General features: G+C 30.0%; 4 protein-coding genes across 12 annotated transcripts; 2 read left to right on the top strand and 2 right to left on the bottom strand.

Moving 5' to 3' along the window:
• The first annotated feature begins 227 nt into the window (after nt 1-227).
• On the top strand, nt 228-4,058 carry LOC117207011 (F-box only protein 21-like). Of its 3 annotated transcripts, XM_033446805.1 has the most exons (10): nt 233-548; nt 608-679; nt 1,048-1,320; nt 1,391-1,826; nt 1,915-2,045; nt 2,354-2,504; nt 2,589-2,798; nt 2,861-2,956; nt 3,042-3,270; nt 3,350-4,058. In XM_033446805.1, the coding sequence occupies exons 3-10, from the start codon at nt 1,100-1,102 to the stop codon at nt 3,538-3,540; spliced, it is 1,665 nt and encodes a 554-aa protein (XP_033302696.1). In that variant the 5' UTR covers nt 233-548; nt 608-679; nt 1,048-1,099; the 3' UTR covers nt 3,541-4,058. The 3 variants fall into 3 exon arrangements, with proteins under 3 accessions (XP_033302695.1, XP_033302697.1, XP_033302696.1); XM_033446804.1 differs by having other exon boundaries at nt 228-679; XM_033446806.1 differs by lacking the exon at nt 608-679 and having other exon boundaries at nt 232-548.
• A 113-nt stretch (nt 4,059-4,171) lies between these two features.
• LOC117207009 (E3 ubiquitin-protein ligase TRIM37-like) lies at nt 4,172-10,069 on the bottom strand. 4 transcript variants are annotated; one of them, XR_004487460.1, is made up of 17 exons: nt 9,680-10,068; nt 9,084-9,349; nt 8,780-8,990; nt 8,389-8,705; nt 8,093-8,302; nt 7,857-8,036; nt 7,672-7,786; nt 7,413-7,603; nt 6,981-7,323; nt 6,776-6,890; nt 6,125-6,227; nt 5,587-6,047; nt 5,273-5,465; nt 5,019-5,194; nt 4,878-4,950; nt 4,593-4,774; nt 4,172-4,417 (listed from the first exon to the last, which is right to left on the bottom strand). XR_004487460.1 is itself a non-coding variant. In XM_033446799.1 (17 exons), the coding sequence occupies exons 2-17, from the start codon at nt 9,746-9,748 to the stop codon at nt 4,750-4,752; spliced, it is 3,048 nt and encodes a 1,015-aa protein (XP_033302690.1). In that variant the 5' UTR covers nt 9,749-9,856; nt 9,940-10,067; the 3' UTR covers nt 4,646-4,749. The 4 variants fall into 4 exon arrangements, 3 of the variants coding, with proteins under 3 accessions (XP_033302690.1, XP_033302692.1, XP_033302691.1); XM_033446799.1 differs by lacking the exon at nt 4,172-4,417 and having other exon boundaries at nt 4,646-4,774; nt 9,680-9,856; nt 9,940-10,067; XM_033446801.1 differs by lacking the exon at nt 4,172-4,417 and having other exon boundaries at nt 4,646-4,798; nt 4,881-4,950; nt 9,680-10,069.
• Nucleotides 10,070-11,355: 1,286 nt separating this feature from the next.
• Nucleotides 11,356-13,333, top strand: LOC117206961 (lys-63-specific deubiquitinase BRCC36-like). Of its 4 annotated transcripts, none has more exons than XM_033446704.1 (7): nt 11,356-11,654; nt 11,846-12,013; nt 12,096-12,300; nt 12,386-12,474; nt 12,543-12,644; nt 12,802-12,904; nt 12,981-13,333. In XM_033446704.1, exons 2-7 carry the CDS (start codon nt 11,900-11,902, stop codon nt 13,121-13,123), a joined length of 756 nt encoding a protein of 251 aa, XP_033302595.1. In that variant the 5' UTR covers nt 11,356-11,654; nt 11,846-11,899; the 3' UTR covers nt 13,124-13,333. The 4 variants fall into 4 exon arrangements, with proteins under 4 accessions (XP_033302595.1, XP_033302594.1, XP_033302596.1 ...); XM_033446703.1 differs by having other exon boundaries at nt 11,356-11,724; XM_033446705.1 differs by having other exon boundaries at nt 11,364-11,438.
• A 51-nt stretch (nt 13,334-13,384) lies between these two features.
• On the bottom strand, nt 13,385-18,390 carry LOC117206960 (kinase suppressor of Ras 2). The gene is made up of 16 exons (XM_033446702.1): nt 18,238-18,390; nt 17,609-17,752; nt 17,369-17,516; nt 17,015-17,278; nt 16,799-16,952; nt 16,537-16,715; nt 16,200-16,463; nt 15,978-16,117; nt 15,470-15,593; nt 15,199-15,410; nt 14,942-15,118; nt 14,397-14,582; nt 14,181-14,314; nt 13,972-14,109; nt 13,773-13,902; nt 13,385-13,655 (listed from the first exon to the last, which is right to left on the bottom strand). The coding sequence occupies exons 1-16, from the start codon at nt 18,388-18,390 to the stop codon at nt 13,503-13,505; spliced, it is 2,700 nt and encodes an 899-aa protein (XP_033302593.1). The 3' UTR covers nt 13,385-13,502.
• Nucleotides 18,391-19,091: the final 701 nt, after the last annotated feature.

Raw genomic sequence — 19,091 nt, 5'->3', positions numbered from 1 at the left:
AAACTGTTGATATTCATACAATTTTTACGAATATAACTAAAGAAGTGGAATCTAAATATTTTACACTAGATACTTTATATATTTCTGCATACTATGTTATAAATTTTTACATATATAAATTTCTCATTAATATTCGCAGTTTGTTTATTAGTTTATAAACCGTGTATTTTAATACAGAGCTACTATTGGAAGTTCTTGTATTAGTTTAGAAAAGAATGTTGTTCCTATTGGTTAATACTCGTGACTCGTGCAATACTGACTGGCCGACTATTGCCATTACCGCGGTGGTAGTATTTTATCTGTAAGCAGCGGTATTAGTAAGAATTTTCCTCCTTGTCCACGTTTCTTTATGAAGGTGTCAATTTGAGTGTTCTCGAGTGTAGAAAACTTCTGTCGTTAAGCTAATGTAATGGCAGACATATATTGGGAATGTGTTTCGTTCAATTTGTTGATGATATTTTACGTATAGGAGATTTAGTTTAATCACACGTTAGAAAAGGAAATTATAAGAAATGTCAAGTGACGCAATAATCGTATTACCTGGGGAGGTAATTGTGCACATTTTGGAAGATGAACGACTTAGCTTTTCAGATATCGTTCATTTCAGTTTGAGCTGCAGGAGTTTGTACAAAATTGTCAATGAAAATAATAAACTTTGGAAGACAAAATTTTTTCAAAGGTATATCGCTATTTTTCAAAGTTATTATTGTTCAAATAAAAATTGAGTGAATTACACACGTCCTTTGTGTCCTTTGAACGATTATGACTTTACTTATTTTGAATAGATCAAATAAATTATTTTTGTACTAGCAAACCAGAAACGCAAATTATTATTTAAAAGTTCGAGATATAAATTCTTATTTATGTACTATTTATAAGTATAGATTGTAAACACTATAAATACAGAATGTCCCAGTTAGAAATATTTTCTTTGATTGTTACAAGATAAAATCTTTTCTGAACATAATTTAAACAACTTTTCAACTGATCTTATTTAAAACATTCGATATTATTTTTATTATCAATAATATTATTTTTTAATAACAGATGGCCACATTTGAGAGAAATATATCAAACAAATAATGAGTTGGATCATCGAATGATAAATTGGAAGGAGGAAATAAAGAGTAGCTTGAGTAGTAGAATAAAATTGCTTTCTCTTTTATCTTCTATGTCCAGTAAACATTATAGAATGCAAGAATTATCTAATTCGGAATTTAAAGAGTTTGATCCTTTATTTTGTCCAGAAGAAGGTGCTCATCCTTTAGCTTATTATTTTCTGGTAGATGAACTTATTAACTTAATCAAACATCCCGCTATGTAAGTATATGAATATAAGGTATTTTTGTCTTAGAATTCTGGGTAATGATGTTATTATAAACTTTTTCAGAGTCAGCAATTTAACACATAGGTATTATGCTCTTAAAATTGTTCGATATTTGAAACAAACCCATTTGAAGGATGAATGGAAAAAATTTCTATCTTTACCACCAAAACAACAGACCTTAGAACGTGGTGCAACTATTGTGGCACAATGGAGTCAACCAGAAAGACATGTGTCATATATTGCAATATCATCAACATTAGATACTATTGCAGAACAAACTAAAGAGCTGCTCAGAGAACAATATCCAAATCATACTATATTTTCAATTCCAACTGAAAAATTTAACTTTTGGAAAAATAATATTATTGGTGACAACCAGTGGGATGTTACAGAAACGAGACAACTAACAGATGCATTATGCGAAGTATTATTTAAAAGGTTAGGATTCTATGGAAACAGTGAAATGTATTATTCATCGGAAAATTCATTCATAGATCGTGTAAGTTATGAATATTATAAAAAGTAGAAAAGGTAACATGTAACTTCATATTATAAAATAAATGTAATATTTACAACTTTTCATCTAGGTTTTGGAACGTAGACGGGGAATTCCTATAACTTTAGCAATAGTATTTGAAAGTGTTGCTCGAAGACTTGGCATACACTGTGAACCTGTTAGTTTCCCATCTCATTTTTTGCTACGTTGGAAAGAAACATAGTAAGTTTACAAATAATATGGGTACAATTAATATAATTATACATATTTCAGAACTCGTATAGGGTTAAGTTGAGTTAAGTTAATTTATATTAAGTTTTAAGTTTTAGTTGTAATGGTTTATATGTTAGAAATAAGACTTATATATATCTACACACATACAGTGGTATATAGATGAAGAATAAACAAATAAAATAATAATATATATTTCAGATTTATATGAATCTGATAATCTTAATGCAATAAACATTTGATTTTTTATTTTATCTATACTATATTTTTTTTAGATATTATTACATGTTTTATTTTAGTGGACCACAATTTAAGGATACGGAAAATTTTTATATTGATGTTTTCAATGGTGGTCAATTTCTAACTAAGAGGAATTGTCCTCGAATTGGTGGTGTTTCAAGATGTCCAGTAGAAAAATATAATATTCACGAGGCGGCAACTCCTATAGAGGTTTATACATTTTCTTTGACCTGAAAATTTTTTCTTTCTGTTGTTCTTTGAATATTTAATATGTACAGTAATACTTCTTAACAGGTAGTAACAAGAATGGCAAATAATTTGGAAATAGCTGCTAGGCAACATACTCATATAAACGGTAGAATTGCAAGGTTACGTTCTGCTCTTGAACTCCAATACATGATACAACCCAATGACGCAAATACGATTTTACAACTAGGTCGAATATATATCTCACAATTCATGGACTTAAGTGAATTAGTGAAGAAATTAGAAAACATACCAGAGGTATTTTATGAAATTAATATCTGTTACGAAAAATTAGTTTTCATTTACATAAGAAATTTTAGGATTTAGAGTTAATATCAAGAGGACAGGCAAATCTAATATTACAGACGTTTAATGTCCATATTTTCCAATCATATCAGAAGCAGTTAGAATCTAAAGTAAGATTATCAATAATATATGTCAAGATTTTCAAATAATATCAGCTTATTACAAAAATGTATAAGTTGCATGTATTTTATTCAGGAAGAAGTAGAGCCAAAAAGAAGAGATCCAAACGTAAAATATGCGATAGGGTTGATAATGAAACATAAAATACATGGATACATGTGTGTAATAACAGGATGGGACACCTGTTGTACAGCGACTACAGAATGGATGAATGAAATGAACGTAGGTGGATTAGTGGATGGTCCAGGTCAACCATTTTATAACATATTTGTTGATGATGGGTCATGCCATTATGTGGCACAAGGTAATATATTACTTATTATTCACTTATAAAGAAAAAAAAACAGAATATATTTAAATAATACATATGAATTTATTATTAGAAAATTTAGAGTTGGCTTCTAATCCAGGATGGATACATCATCACGCAATTGGCAGGTACTTTTATAAATTCAGTGGTGCTCATTATATACCAAATGAAGAGAAAGCAAGAGAATATCCAGAAGATGAAAAAATTTGCAATGAATTACTTGTTACATACATGCAAAATGGAATGATATACAGTACCACTTAACAATCTATTTTCCTTAGCTCTAATACAAGATAATAGTAAGATAAAACAAATATCTTTTTCTTATTGCATATTCCACATATAATACTAAAAAAGGTAATATTTTCATTAAAAAATTTTAATAAAAAACAATCATTTTTATTTGCTGTATGGTCCATTATTGAGTTTCTTTACTTTAAATAACTTTTGATATGCCTAAATAATTTTGGATAAGTCTCGTAAATAGACGAAAATAAAGAACAATACATATAAAAGATTTTGTAAAGCATACAAAATATTTGTACACACTATTGTATATCTTAATCACTGTTTTATGTATACTATTAACAGCTTAGATAAAGTAATAATGTATAAGCATCCTGAAAACATTAAGCTACTTCTAACTCTCGACCCCATTCATATGTGATATAGATGTGTACGAATGTATTTGTTATATGTGATGAGTAAGAAGTGGTTTGTGTTTTAATGACATTTTATTATGTAAATGTAATAAACGCCAAAGCTTGAACTGCAAACAGTAATTAACTTATACTTTTTATACATAAGTCTCTAACGTGTCGACACAATAAGACTCTTTTTTTACGTACTTATAGTAAGATTTAAGTACATAATAGGTAGAATAATAACGGATATATAATTAGTTATATTCTTTATTTTATTCCACTGTCATGGGCTGTGCTCGCTTTATGTATAATCACAAGCAATCACATAAAAATAATATAAAATTTGTTCTCATAATACTTGTAACACCATAACCATCTGCAGAGATAAACGTATTGAGTATTTTGACTATACAATATATTAATATTGGAGCCTAAGTTTACTTAGATTTGGATATATTTTATATACATAGCATATTTTTTTATATATACCTTCTAAACTGAAAAAAATGGGTTTTGTATTACTAATGTTCGACTACGGTTTAAAGAAGTTGTTTTACAGCAAATACTGAATCACTCTTATATAATCGTGAATATACATGCAATATCTTATACTTTTTAATAGTATTTGGCACCTGCTGCAAAATATTGATTTTAATAAAGTATTTCACTTACCACATCAAAATATTGAAATATCAGGTCTCCAAATCTTACTGTTCTTACTATCGTTCTATTACTTTTAATAATATTAGTTAACATAACGTTTAGATAAATAAAAAAATCACAGAACATTTGTAATGTTAGGTGTCACAGATGCAATTCAAAGCGAATTTCACGAGTTAGTTTCTTCTAACGATCTGTAACAATAATAATATCATTTTATGTTTTTAAATATACTATATTTATAAAATTAAGAAGTATAAGTAATATTTTATTAACAAAATAGTAAATTGTATTTACTTCTCCGCGGTACATTTATTGGAAGAATCATTAGAAGATGCTGGCATGGTAGTCTCTAAAACATTCTTCTGACCTGAAGTAAAATCATCTTAATGATTTAATATTCATTTAATATCATTATATATAAATGATTATACTAACCGTGTTTGTGTTGATACAGCGCTGGTGCCCAGCTGTAATTGTTGGGACTCGGTATAGAATCTGTTACTGCATTGCTTGTGGACGATAATGGAACATCATGTCCTAATGAAAGTGCAGTAGATTTGATAGTGGTAGTGACACAACCATTAGATTTTCCCTCTAACGGAATATTTTTCCTATTAATAGTTTTAAGGTATTAAAAAATGCAATTTTGTTAAATATCATCTTTTAAAATAATTAGAAATGATAGATACCTTAATTTATTGAAACAACTGGCAGTGTCCTTTTGAAACATCGAAGACAATTGAATGGTCTCCAGCAATTGTTCGAATTCAAATATTTTGTTATTTTCATTATTTATAATATTAACGTTAGCAGACGATGACGGTGAAGATTGTCGTCGCGATAATAAATGCTTCGACATAATTTTATTGCTATCCAATAATACTGAAACAGTATGTATTTCAAATGATTATATATGTATATATAAATAAAGACATAAATTGTGTATAAATGTATAACATATTTTATTGTATGTATAACATATTGTATAACATATTTTACTTACCATTTGGCACTATCAAATCAGATCTGGATGTTTCTACCTCGTGATTAATTTTATTAGCGACAGATATATTTGGAAGTTCTTTTTCACAGTCTATTGAATTTGAGCGAGTTGCAGGTTCAGATCTTGTCTGACTTCCGCAAGCAATTAATCCGGAAACTTCTTGCTGACAGATATTAGATAATTGACTTAATTTTGGTCTACCACTGCACATCATTTGTGGCTGGCATAGATGCGAGGAACACGTGGAACGTTTGTCAGTAAATTGATCATTAGACGTTGAGTCATGTTCTGGTTGTAAAGGATTGGAATTATGGTGTTGTAAAGCTGCTAAAGACGTTCTTGAATCACAGTTATCATCTACATGTTGATTAAAGCATAGTGAACTCCAAGCAGAATTTCGATCTTGTATTTTGAATAGCTGCAACATAATCTCATCTTCCAAACTATCATTCCCGCCTAATCTGTAATGGCAAATTAAACTGTTAAAAATTATTTTGTAAAGCATAATTATAGCTATACTTGAACTTCAATAACATACCTCCGAATATCTCCTGTACCCTCTCGATTACTCTGCTGCTTTGTACGTTGCTTATTCTGAATCCACGGTGTCAATGATTCTGCAACTTCTACGTCGTTTTCTCCTGCAAACATAATCATATTAAAAATATCTTTTTATTAATAAATATAAAGAGAAACATATACAACTATGTATCGCAATTGATAGAAGTTATAAAGCAAAATCCATTAGATTTATGAATAAATTAAGATCAAGTTTCTGTAACTTGAACTAACATAATACGTATACAGGAATATTTATTTTTTGTTATAGAATCAAACATAAAGGGACGGAGAATAATTAAAAAAGAAAAAGACGGAGAATTTCCTATGCAACTGCTTGAAAGTGATTGGGAGTATGGGGAGTAGGATTCTCTTTCACAAAATCTTCGTCTGGTTTCTCATTCGTGGGTTTTTCATTTTCGACACCTTTATCTAACTTGCTTTCCCATTGTCTGTGTCTCTGCATATCATCTACAGAACCTCTGTTTGAACTTGTACCTAGTTCAGTACATTAGTACATTATATTGCAATGTTATATGATGTAAAATAATATAAGAAATCAAGCTTGCTTGAATAATCTGATATTACAAATTATGGATATCACGTTTAGTAGAATGGTATCAATGTATACCTGACATTGTTTCATCATCTACATCATTCTCGTCATTAGAATTGTCATCCAGAAGGGTTAGATGTGGTTCATTATGTTCGCATTCATCCAAATATATATCATGTTCACTTAATTCCTATATATAAATATTAATAGTCAATTTAAATAGTATATAAATTCAATATAAATTAAATTATTCAAAAATTTGTTAATTTCAATATCTTACTCCACTATCACTACTGCTGCTACTAGACAGGAGATTTAGTTGTTGTTGATTAAGCACTGTCGGCGAAGAATATGAAGGAGGTGGAGAGTGAGTACTCGTAGCTGGACAATCTCCTACAGAACTATCGTTTGTACTATGCATACCAGGCGGTTCAGCTTCAACAACGCTTAAGTTATTTATTCTGTGTTGTTTTAAGCTTGTTTTGGACGAAATAGAAGATAACGTTGAAGAGGAACCAAGAGCACGCATATTTGAAGGTTCTCCCAATTCACACAAGGGCAATAATTGATCTGATAAAATACCACTGTTACCTCCACCAGGCAAAACGTTTTGTACTGATCTACTATATAAACAACATAAAATTGTTCAGGTCTTAAAACATTGTTTCTCACAACTTTGAAGATGTCAATTAGAAGGAAGATATTAATTTACCTTGTAGATGTGCCATTTTGATATGTTTCAGCTGAACGTGTAGAATTGGAATTAAGTAATGGATCACCAACAGCTTGTGACTGTTGCTGCATCATTATAGATGTCACATTTGATGTTGACCCACACAATGTTGCTCCACTAGGTACTCTGGTTGCAGCCATAGCATTTCGCGATATTTCAATTGCTAATCTCTACAAACAAGTGTATGTGATGAGGTATGTACAAATATACAATTGAATATTTCAAAGCTGCATAGTACCTCTTTCAATTCATTAATTTGAGTGGCATATTGATTCTGGACTGTAAGTAATTGACTGATATACCATTGTTGATCTCTGCAACGCTGATAGAATGTTGGTGGACGTACTTGAAACCTGTTATTGATTTTCATGTTATAATTACACAGTATTGTGACAAAGAAGAAATATCACATATTTAACTTACCGTAATATAAGAGTATCCAATTCAGTATTTAAATAACCCTCGGTTGCAAGTAAATCTAATCTGAAAAATCTATTGTAGCCCCAGCATTCACCGATTTCGAAATCAGAAGCAAATTCTCGAACGATGTTCTTACTTGTATCTCGAGATCCTTGATGAATCATTTCAACTCGATATTCATACCTGGAAAAATAATTTTTGACTAAAACGTAATTAAAAATAAAATTATCTTTACGTACTTCGATGTTTCCGGTAAACCTGCGCTTAGTTCTAGAAAAACAGATAAATAATTTCCGCGTACAACACCATTTCCATCAGGATATACTTTTAACCTCCAGCATAATCCATTCACGTGTAAGGGCGCAGAATATACTGGATCTGCTTTTAACTGCAATTGTGTAAAATTTTGCATTGCAAATGTAGCACTATCATATCCCGGAACGATTTCGCTAAAATAGTAAACTATTATTAAACATTGATATTTTCTTGACATTGGTCTTACATTGCATAGAAGCATAAAGAATAAATATGAAACCTATGAAAATCAGCTGGAACAGGAGCAGTAACAAAACTTGTCATCGGTTTCTTTCGTACTTGATGTATCATCCGCGAAAGATCTGTACTTTTAATTATAAGTTCGGAACGAGTACAAGTGTGCAATTGATGTTCTACTTCTTGCAATAAAGCCTCTAGCTGTTCTGTTTCTAATGTCAAAGAATTCTTTTGACCCATTAATGTTAACAATTTAGCTTTTAACTGAGAATCTAAACGTGCTATCATCAATTCAACCGCATTTCTAATTTCTCTAACTCTTTCATCTTTTGCAGCTCTTACAGATTCAACATTTCGTTCCTAGTAAAACATTAAATATAAAATAACACTTTGATTTTATAATATTCAATATACTGGATGAAATTTACACATACCACTTCTTGAACAAGACTTATTAACTCCATCAATCTTCTCTTTAATTGACCTACTTCTGCCTTTATTTGTGTAACATGTTGATCATAAACTTCTTCTAATGGCTTGAAAGTATGTCCTGAATGGGTACCACCCCAAAGAGCACATTGATGACATATGCATCTACGACAAGTCCAGCAATAAACAGACAATTTTTCACGATGCACAGTACACCTGTTTAAAAAATACATAGTTATTACTATATAATAATATATAGTTATTAATTACTAAACTAACAAAAAACTATAAGCCTAAAATTACAAATACCTGTCTCTATTGGAATCATCATGCCTAGAGTTTGAAATACCAACAGCTTGAAGTGTATCAAGCTGCTGTGTTACTTCTTCAACCCATCTACAATTAACTAATTCGTGTAAAAGCAAGGAAGCTCTACAATGAGGACATTGTGAACGTTGTTCTGTCAACCACCTCCTGATACACGTATAACAACATAATTTACTGCAATGGGGACAAAGATGTGCATCTGTCAATTTTTCCATACAAATGAAACACCTGAAGACTTCTGCCAATGTCTAAAATATAAATTCAAATTTATAATTAGCACATATTGGATGCTGAACACTTACTATTAAAATTACATTACTATAATATGCATGTAATCTTTAATATAATATGTGCATATATAGAATAATTACTATATATATAAGATTTTCAGATGTACAATAATGATTCTTTCTAAGTGTATGAATTGAAATATGAAATTTTATTGAATTAAAATTTTATTTCATTGTTTGTGTAATATTATTGGATGAAAGATTGAATAATAAAAATTATGGACTTATAGTGCATATTGTTAAAAGCAGTTATGAAAATTTGGAGTATTTCATTGCAAATTTACGAACCTCGACACTGTGGTCATCCGAGTTTTTCGAATTAATTGATGTTTCCCTACTAGCCATTCTATCAGTCATTTATTAATAAAAAATTAATTGAATGTTATTGATCGTTGCATGTATCGTCAGCTCTGAAAGTTAGGCACATTTCCGACATTTCATCTTTGCAAACTTATATTTGCTCAACTGTATAACCGATTTAACGAAACGTTATTTCCGTGAAATGTGTTCATTATTAATCATTATAACTTAATAATTATCAAACGTACACGAAATGCTTCTCCAGGTACTCTTAAAAATTTGACGAAAATTGTTGAATATTAAGTTGTTATGAATCGTAATTCGCCTTGAAGTAAAGTAATCTATAGCAAGCAGTGCAGGAAACATTTAATCCCGTTAATTTAATTTATTTTTAAATTCTTTAAAACGAGTATATGATATTTTATTCAATAGCTTTTTATAATTCGATTCTGTAAAATGATTATATAAAATAAAATACGAGCACGTAGAGAATTACATATATGTCTATTGTGTATAGTCCTTTTTTAAAAGTAAACTGTTCTTCAATTTAAATTTCAATATATTGTTAATATTAAGAGAAAAATAAAAAATTAAGATTTATAAAAAATAAAGACTATTCTTACCAATATTTATAGATATAATAATAAATATTGTTAATAATATGCTACAATTTTTAATGAGCATTAGGTAAAATGCACAGGGTGTTCTGCCTAAGTAGACTTTAAATACCATTTGTTCTTGATGAATCAAACAAATTTCAAGGAAAAACATTATTTATTTCAAAAAGATAAGTATAATGGCGCAAAAATTGTTTTTCAAATCATATTTCTTAAAATATCAAGATTCTTATTTTTTTAAATTGATGTTTAATTAAAACGTATTAGGATATTTCAATTTGGAAATGATCTATTTAAAAAATATTTTAATTTCAAAAAATCTAACGTATGAAAGATAAAGAAGACAATACTTTTAATACCTGAAAATAATACTCCTGCATTTATATTTTTCTTATCTTCCATAAGTTTCACAAAATTAAAATTAAAATACCTTTCAAACTAATTCTTCTCAAATACAAGTACTTACTTTTAATATACTTCTTTTATAGAGAATGAAAAAGAACGTCAATTGGTATATATTGATATATACAAAGACATATAGTTCAATTAAAAAAATAGGAATTTTGGAATCTTCGAAAATCCCCCATTTAAAAAAAGAAAGAAAGAATTATTGATATGATACGCTACAGTCCCCTTTGTAACATTATAAACAAAATTTTTTCCGTATGTCTACAAATTACAGAAATATTTAAAATGCAGAAGTTAGGCGGAACTTGTATAATCAATGTATTTGAATTACCATTTATAATTAACGAGTGAAATATTTTTTAATGTTCTATTCTTTTACGATTGATCTCTCTTATTAAAATAATTTTATCTTGTTCATTTAAAAAGAAAGATGTAATATTTTGTAATAAAATAACTTCTACAATTATAACTTTTTCACTCGTTTTAAATCTTTTATATACTTTCAGTTTAGCAAATTTCATCGATTTTAAAATATACATATGTATATGATATATATTTCCACGTGGTATACATGCATATTTACTTTTCATATGTACAGATTATATTTATTGGAAAAGAAATGTCGTTTAACGCCACCTACCTTGGTTGTCACATTTTCCAAATGAGAAAGGGGATTCCACTTAGAGTAATAAGTGCACATCGATACATAATTAGTGACAAAGTTTAGTTTGAACATTTTAATATTTCACGAAATATAATTTGCATAATAATATATAAAAGTTTAAAAAATACGAGAATTTAAACAATATTGTTATTTCCGTTCCGAAGATTTGCATAAATATATATATGCGTGTAATTCGTATGCAAACTTTAGTGATTTTCAACATTAATAAAACAATAATTATTTCATAAGTTTGTTAAAAGGAATAATTGAAAGTATAAACATTGGAATAACAATATGAATGATAATTGGTTTTAAGTTTGTTTTTATTTTAAATAGTATTAAAGGTTACTTTTTCTTTTTTGTTTATAAAGTTTATATTTTTAAATATAAAATGATTATACTATTTACCTTTGGTTACTAATATAAAAGTTAATCTTTCAAATCTCACGTTTAACATGATTACAGGCTCTCCATTTATAAAAAACATTGAGAATAATAATTAAGTTTAAGATTTGCACAATGTCTGCATTTACATTGTCAAAAGTAGAATTACAGACTGACGTATACATGGTATGCTTACAACATGCCCTATCGACAGAAAGCTTTGAAGTAATGGGTCTATTAATGGGGGATGTATGTTCATGAGTATATATATTTATATAATTTGTTATATATGTAAAAAAATATATATTGCTTCATTAATAATTCATGTTAGACAGTACGTGATGTTGCAAAAATCATAGCTGTCATTATTTTACGACGTCTGGACAAAAAGAAAGACAGGGTAGAAATTTCAGCTGAACAATTGTTGAAAGCTGTTACTGAAGCAGAACGCTTAAGTGAAGAATTGAAACGTCCTGTGCGTGTTCTTGGATGGTATCATTCTCATCCTCACATCACAGTTTATCCATCACATCTTGGTCAGTATAGAAATTATTTTATATTGTTATGAGAACAGATTATAATTACAAAAGAATCATTTTCATGTAACGAATACTTTCCCAGATATTAGAACTCAAACAAATTACCAAACAATGGATCATGGTTTTGTGGGTTTAATATTTTCAGTATTTTCAGAGAGTAAAGAAACTAAGGTAAACAATAAATAAATAATCTTAATGCTGTGTTACATTTTCAGTTTGTTAAATAAAATATTTTTTAGGAACAAGAGATTTCTTTAATTTGTTTCCAATCTCACAATGAGAAAGTAATAGAGATTCCATTAGAAATTGTTCATACACCAATATCAAATACATGTTTAAAAGTAAGTTTTCAAATAATACGGATTTGGTTACTTTTGGTCTACAAGTAAATTTCAATTATAATTTAATTTTTATATATTTTTCAGACGAATACAGATTTGGTTATTTTTAATTTATAAGTAAATTTCAATTATAATTTAATCTTTATATATTTTTTAGACAATGACAGATTTGCTAAAACTTTTGGTACAAGAAGAAGATGAGATGGCAGAAACATTTAAAGATCATCAGGATATTCTTGCCAACATATACAATAATGCTGGTTAGTTTATTTATTTTATAGTATGAAGAAGTTCTATTTGTTATAAAGAGAAAATTAATTGAGTTATTAATTACAGTGAGAACTCGAACATTGGTTCACATAACAGATATAATTACTAAGCCTTTGGTGCTAATGTTTAAGAAAAGGATAGCTTTAAATAAATTACGCGCTGCGTATCTTCGAAGGCAACTACAAGAACTACAAAAAATGTGTAACTGATGAAAGTTTTTGTTGTGGTTAAATACAATGTTTCTCAATCTTTTTGTGTGTTATAATATACCATATAAGTACATTAAATTCAGTATTTTTTTTATTTTATAACAATGAATTCCCGCTTAATTTTCGTAATATTTATTGTTATGAAAGATGAAACGATGTTTTGTATACAAACTGTGATGTTACTTAAGAAATAAAATATCATTAATTTTTTTTCATGCTTATTTTAATGACGTTTGTTAGCCTAAATGAGAGGTAAACGAATGAATCTTTCAGTGATTATTTTTATTTTACCTTTCACGAACAAAGATCTGGCAATACTTGCACAGTTCTATATTTACACTACGAGAACAACAGTGTATTTAAATAGACTTAAATGTATTCAAAACACGGATTCTGCAGAACGAGAAAGATGTATAGGGTGAGAAGGACTACGTGCTAACCTTTTGCGAGGCAGCTTTTCCAAAGTAGTTAACAATTTTGCAAAATCGGGCCGATTTTCTGCATGATATGACCAGCAAAGCATTAGGATGTCCTATGAAATATATAAATAAATCAATAAGAAATAAGAAAAAGACTTATGAATTTTCAAGGAAGCTTGAAAATAAATTAATTAGAACTTTATAAAGTAATATTTGAATATGCTTTGTACCTTTACATCACGCGAAGCTTGCAAATTAGCTAAGGTTTGCTTCATTCCTTTACCAACTTGCCAAATGATAGCTTCTGGAGGTTGTCCTTTAAATGGCCATTCTCCACATAAAAGCTCATACCACACGGTCCTATAGTAATTTTTTAATGAAACGGATAATATTTTTAAATTGCAGTTTATGTCATCTTTTTGCACTAACCCAAATGCATAAACGTCGGTAGCTTCTGTAAAGGGTAATTCTTCCTGATCCCAATTCTGTTGCGGTCTCAATCGTCGAACAATTTCAGGAGCTAAATAACATAACCAGCCAGGTGGTATACTCAGTGCATTTCCTTTTCTGTTTATCAAAAAAAATCGATAAATATAAAATCACGTTTCACGCGATATAAAACTAAGTAAAGAACTTACCTGTTTACATAACAAAGTTTCGTAACGCTGAACAAACCGAAATCTGTAATTACAACTTTTCCGTTTTCTAAAAATATGTTTTTACTTTTGAGATCTTTATGAATTATACCACGAGCATGAAGATATCCCATTCCCTAAATAATGAAGGACATATTAAAGATTATTAAAGTAATTAAACTTTCATACTAAAAAATTCATATAATATTCTTTATGTACCTGAGAAATCTGTTGAGCGATGATAGTGGTTTTGTTCATATTAAATTTATCTTTACGTAAATGAATGTGAGTGTAAAGAGTCATGCCTTTGCTCATACTAGTCACTATCGCCAAGCGCGGAGGCTTCATGCAAGCTCCCATAAATAAAACTAGATTTTCGTGCCTAGTTTTTCGGAATGTAGCCACCTATAATTTCAATAATGCATATCAATTAATTCCAGTAAGTAGTATTAAAATAATTCTATATTAAAATATAATTTCATAATAGATTTTTCAATATTTATGTTTACGAGTATTTGTACAATGAAACCATTTGTACATAGAACAAAAATTTAATTAGAGATAATAGTTCATTATATCTTTAATCACATACTACAATTAATCAATCAGTTCATGTTATATATAAGCAAATACATAAGCGTTAGAGTAAGCTGTCTTTCTCGTAAAATACCTTATATGAAATTTTACAATTAACAGAACTGCACTATACCATATTAATAGAAGCATTCGAATTACGATATTTTTTTATTATGACATTTATTTACCTCCAATTTGAATGCTTCCAGTGTTTTGTCATCGTGTAAATAGTAGTCCATATTTAAAACTTTAATTGCAACATTACCATGCCAATAGCCCCTGTACACTGTACCAAATCTTCCAATACCTATAGGTTCCCCAATTTTTAATTCATCATAAGGAATGTCCCATTCTCGCATAGATAACTGTAATAAAAATCATCAATTCCCAGTCCAAACTGATTTAGAATATAATAATGTTGCAAAAATATATTGGCATTACATACACTATTCTGTCGTGGCCAACGACTATCTCCTGGTTCTCCATCCGAGACTTGAGAATCTTGCGAATCAACTCTAACCGGTGTTCGCTCGGAATCTGTGCTAACACTACCAGATCCAGAAACACTCACAGTTCTTTCACTATCACTTGACATGGTTGTACCTTCGAGTCGATGAGTCTCTAATGTAACACCTCCTTTCTCATTGAGCACAACATCTACAAGTAAGGTATCATAAATTTGCCATCTATTGCAATGAATATTATGAAGTAATTACCTGGAAAATGAAACTGTTGTTTGGCAGGTGCCTGTGGGGTTTGGCTAGTATTGGCAGGTAGCAAAGCTGGACTAGAAGGCGTTGAGCTGTTACAGCTCGAGGTATTTGAACTAGAATCCGCGCCCTAAAAAAAAGAAAGAAAAAAATTAAAATTATATCATTAACCTTTTAACCTACAATATCGTGTGAGAGACGTGGTACGTTGATCGGGCCAAACATAAACAACACGTGTGAGAGGTGGTACGTCGACGTTATTGATTTATTATTCATTTCAAGATAATAAATATATCTTGTTCAATGATCAATTGATAGTAATTATTTATCAAACATCTTGTAAAAAAAATTAGTTGTACCTTACACATGTATTTACATATTAAAAGACATGTGGGATTTGCACAACTTCAAACGCTCAGCCAAACCATGAAATAGCTCGACGTGTGTCCGACCTTGTTGTTGTTTATGGCACGCGATATTGGAACTTAAATCGTAAGGCAAGAGGTTAACATACCTGAAAAGGTATATTCATAGAAGAATGTGGATGCGATCGTTTTCGATCCCTTCGATTTAAAGAGCTCAATAAATTTGAATTATGATGATTGGGAGATGTTATACCAGGCTTGCTTAATATTGGAGAAACATTTACCATACCTAAAAATTAAAATTTACAAAACATTCTGAAGAGGAATTTGTAAGAAACGATAAAATTAAATTGAAAAAGACATATATATACCGTCGCCTTGTACGCTTCTTTTAAACTCGTCAAAGAGTTCCTGAGGTAGGCCACAAGAAGGTGGTACTTTGGATTCGCAATCTCGATGACATTTGTATTTACATTCTTTGCATTTCAAACCTGTGCCTATAAACATCTGCTTATCGCAGTAGTCGCAGGTTGTCATCATTTTAAACGTTTTGGTAAAGCGGTGGGCAATTATATGGCCCATTCCCCGGGTTACAGTCGGAGTACGCGGTGACTTTGGCACTTGGAGACTTGTTACTACCATAAATAAAAACAATTTCTAATATTCATTTAACAACATAAAATTTCTAAAATGAAGGATTATATTTACCTGTTCCCTTAAAACTGTTATCATCACTTTCAGCACTAGAATAAGGTGGTGACTTAACAGGACTATTACTATTTAGCAAGAGATTTTCCCCTGTAATGTCTGCATTACTACTGCAAGATCCTGATTCTGTAGGCAAACGATTTCTTCTCCCGGCAGAACCAACAGAATCATTTCCACAACTGTGAAGATAATACAAGGGTACTTAATATAACTTTCCTTTAAAAAAGGAAAAGGACTATGTTACTAAAAATGTAATTATTACCTTGAAGCTGTATCTCCATTTTCAAGACGGTTTGCTAATTGTGATTCATGAGACTTTGACTTAGTTAAAGGAAACACTTCTGGTTGTGATATTGTATTTTGTAAACCTATTTGATGTTTTTTGCAAGGAGGTGGAGTTGTTGGAAATTTAATTCCTGTTTGGAAAAAAGAACATTTTTTACAACTGTATAAATTAGAAAAAATAAGAAACACTTACCACGTCCTGGCCTTTGTAAAAGAGGTGTGGAAGGAGGACTAGTTGAAGATAAGGATGTAACGGAAGAAGCTTGTGCTAATATATCACTGTTAAGATTGTTGTTATTATTATGATATGGAATGCTGTCTTCTGAAGGAACAGAGCACCTTGTCGTACGTGATCTTGCTGGCCTAGGAGATGCTCCAGTACGTAAATGAGGTCTATCCCAAGAATCCCAATATAAATTCATATCACTGTTATCCATATCTCCTTTTAGGAGAACGTCTAAATAAAGTGTTATATAAAATATGTATATATATCTCAATATATATTTATAATAATAATTTTATTAAATATAATCAAATAAATCATTACCCGTATATCGACGAAGATTGTGCAATGCTCTACACAGTCTACGTAATTCTTCCTCATGTTTAATAGTAGTTTCTCCCAACATAGTACCTAACTCATGCTCAGATTTTTCTTGAAGAGCTTCAAGTGAGTTAGCTTTAGAACAAATCATCTAAAATTTGTTAATGATGTAGAAATAAAAAAAATCTCAATATCTATTTAAATAAGAATAAGAATCTCATGTTTCTAAAAATTTATTTGTACCTGAATAGATTCTTGAGTAAGACCCACTACTCTTAACCATTGCTGCAAGGATGGATATTGTTCCATTTCTGCAGACAATGATTCTTCTGAAGCCATTCTGGCTTTGGTTACAAGTTGCTTTGAATATAATTTGATAAGTTTTCCCTAAAACATATTACATTCATATAAATAACAAAAAACAAATAAAAGAACATACAATTTGCATCTCCTTTAATAGTAAATTAAATAACTTCATTACAATTTTGGTTTAATTTTATGATTACCAAAAATGCTTCTTAATCATTGATTTAAAAAAAATCAGACAAATCTTTTCAACAACTCGAAAGACATCCTACTCTAAAATATATAAAGCACAATTCCTTAATTTGTATTAAAATCATTACCAGTAAAGAATACATAGTAAAAAAAAGTAGCAGAAGATTACTTTCAAAGGGAAAAAGCTTTAGAAATATTCATTATGATAAATCGTCAGCAGACACATAAATACAAATTTCAAGACGATAAAGAAATATATTTGCAACTTGTTGACAATCAGAAAGCAACCCTTCGCGAGGTCAAGGCAACCGTGCTGAATGTAATAAAGGATAAATTAGGGAAGGATTGAAAGGATCGCGCACTCTTCAAGGTACCTCAAGCGTTCGAATTTCCTGTTGAGTCAGTTCTGCGCTAGTGGAACATTGAGTCCTCAAGCCTTCAAGTCGATCAGCGGAGATGTCAATCATGGATTGAACGACAACTAAGGTTCGACCATCTTCTAGCTCCAACTCTTCATCGTCCGCCATCCCGCGCCACGATGACGGCCCCGATGTTTTGTTGAACGGGAGGCCGATTTCCTATTTCACAGGCATAATTTCGTTTCGCACGAGGCTCCTATCGGTCGCGGATTTATTACTGACTCTCCGTGTAACCAAACCACTTATCAACATTGACAACCATCTTGGCCGCCTATCGGTGACGTCAATCGGTGCCCGACAATCCGGGATCTCAGTGCTCAGTGCGTTCATTCGAGCGACATCCAAGCATTCCTAAAGTCGCTTTTCTCGATCGCACAGGGTGTCACAAAATATATGGAAGATTATTTATAGGATGGGCTTTAGATATCAAAACGATAAAAAAACATAGAACAAGAAATGAAGGTTGTTCTTTGAGTTATAAAGAATTTTACATAGATACATTATATTAAAAATATAAAATACTTATCTCTCTATCTCATTTACATACTTGATATCTTTTACTCTAAGACTGCTTCTTGATCTTTTGTCTACCACGGATTCCCTTTAAATAATCTTTTGTTGCTATGCATACCCAAGATTTAACTCAAAATTTTAATCCATAATGTGTTTGACATATGTATATTTGAAACATTCAATCAATTGCTCATTAACAAGATTTAGATTTAAAGAAGAGAGGTTTATTATAAATAAATACACATCCTATTAAATATTTTTTATTCGGATAATAAAATAATAACTTGCGTGTGTGA

The sequence above is a fragment of the Bombus bifarius genome, unplaced genomic scaffold, assembly GCF_011952205.1.
Source record: "Bombus bifarius isolate JDL3187 unplaced genomic scaffold, Bbif_JDL3187 scf7180000008014, whole genome shotgun sequence".
Lineage (NCBI taxonomy): Eukaryota > Metazoa > Arthropoda > Insecta > Hymenoptera > Apidae > Bombus > Bombus bifarius.
Note: the sequence above shows the minus strand (reverse complement) of the source record. Positions and strands in the feature narration are given on the sequence as shown.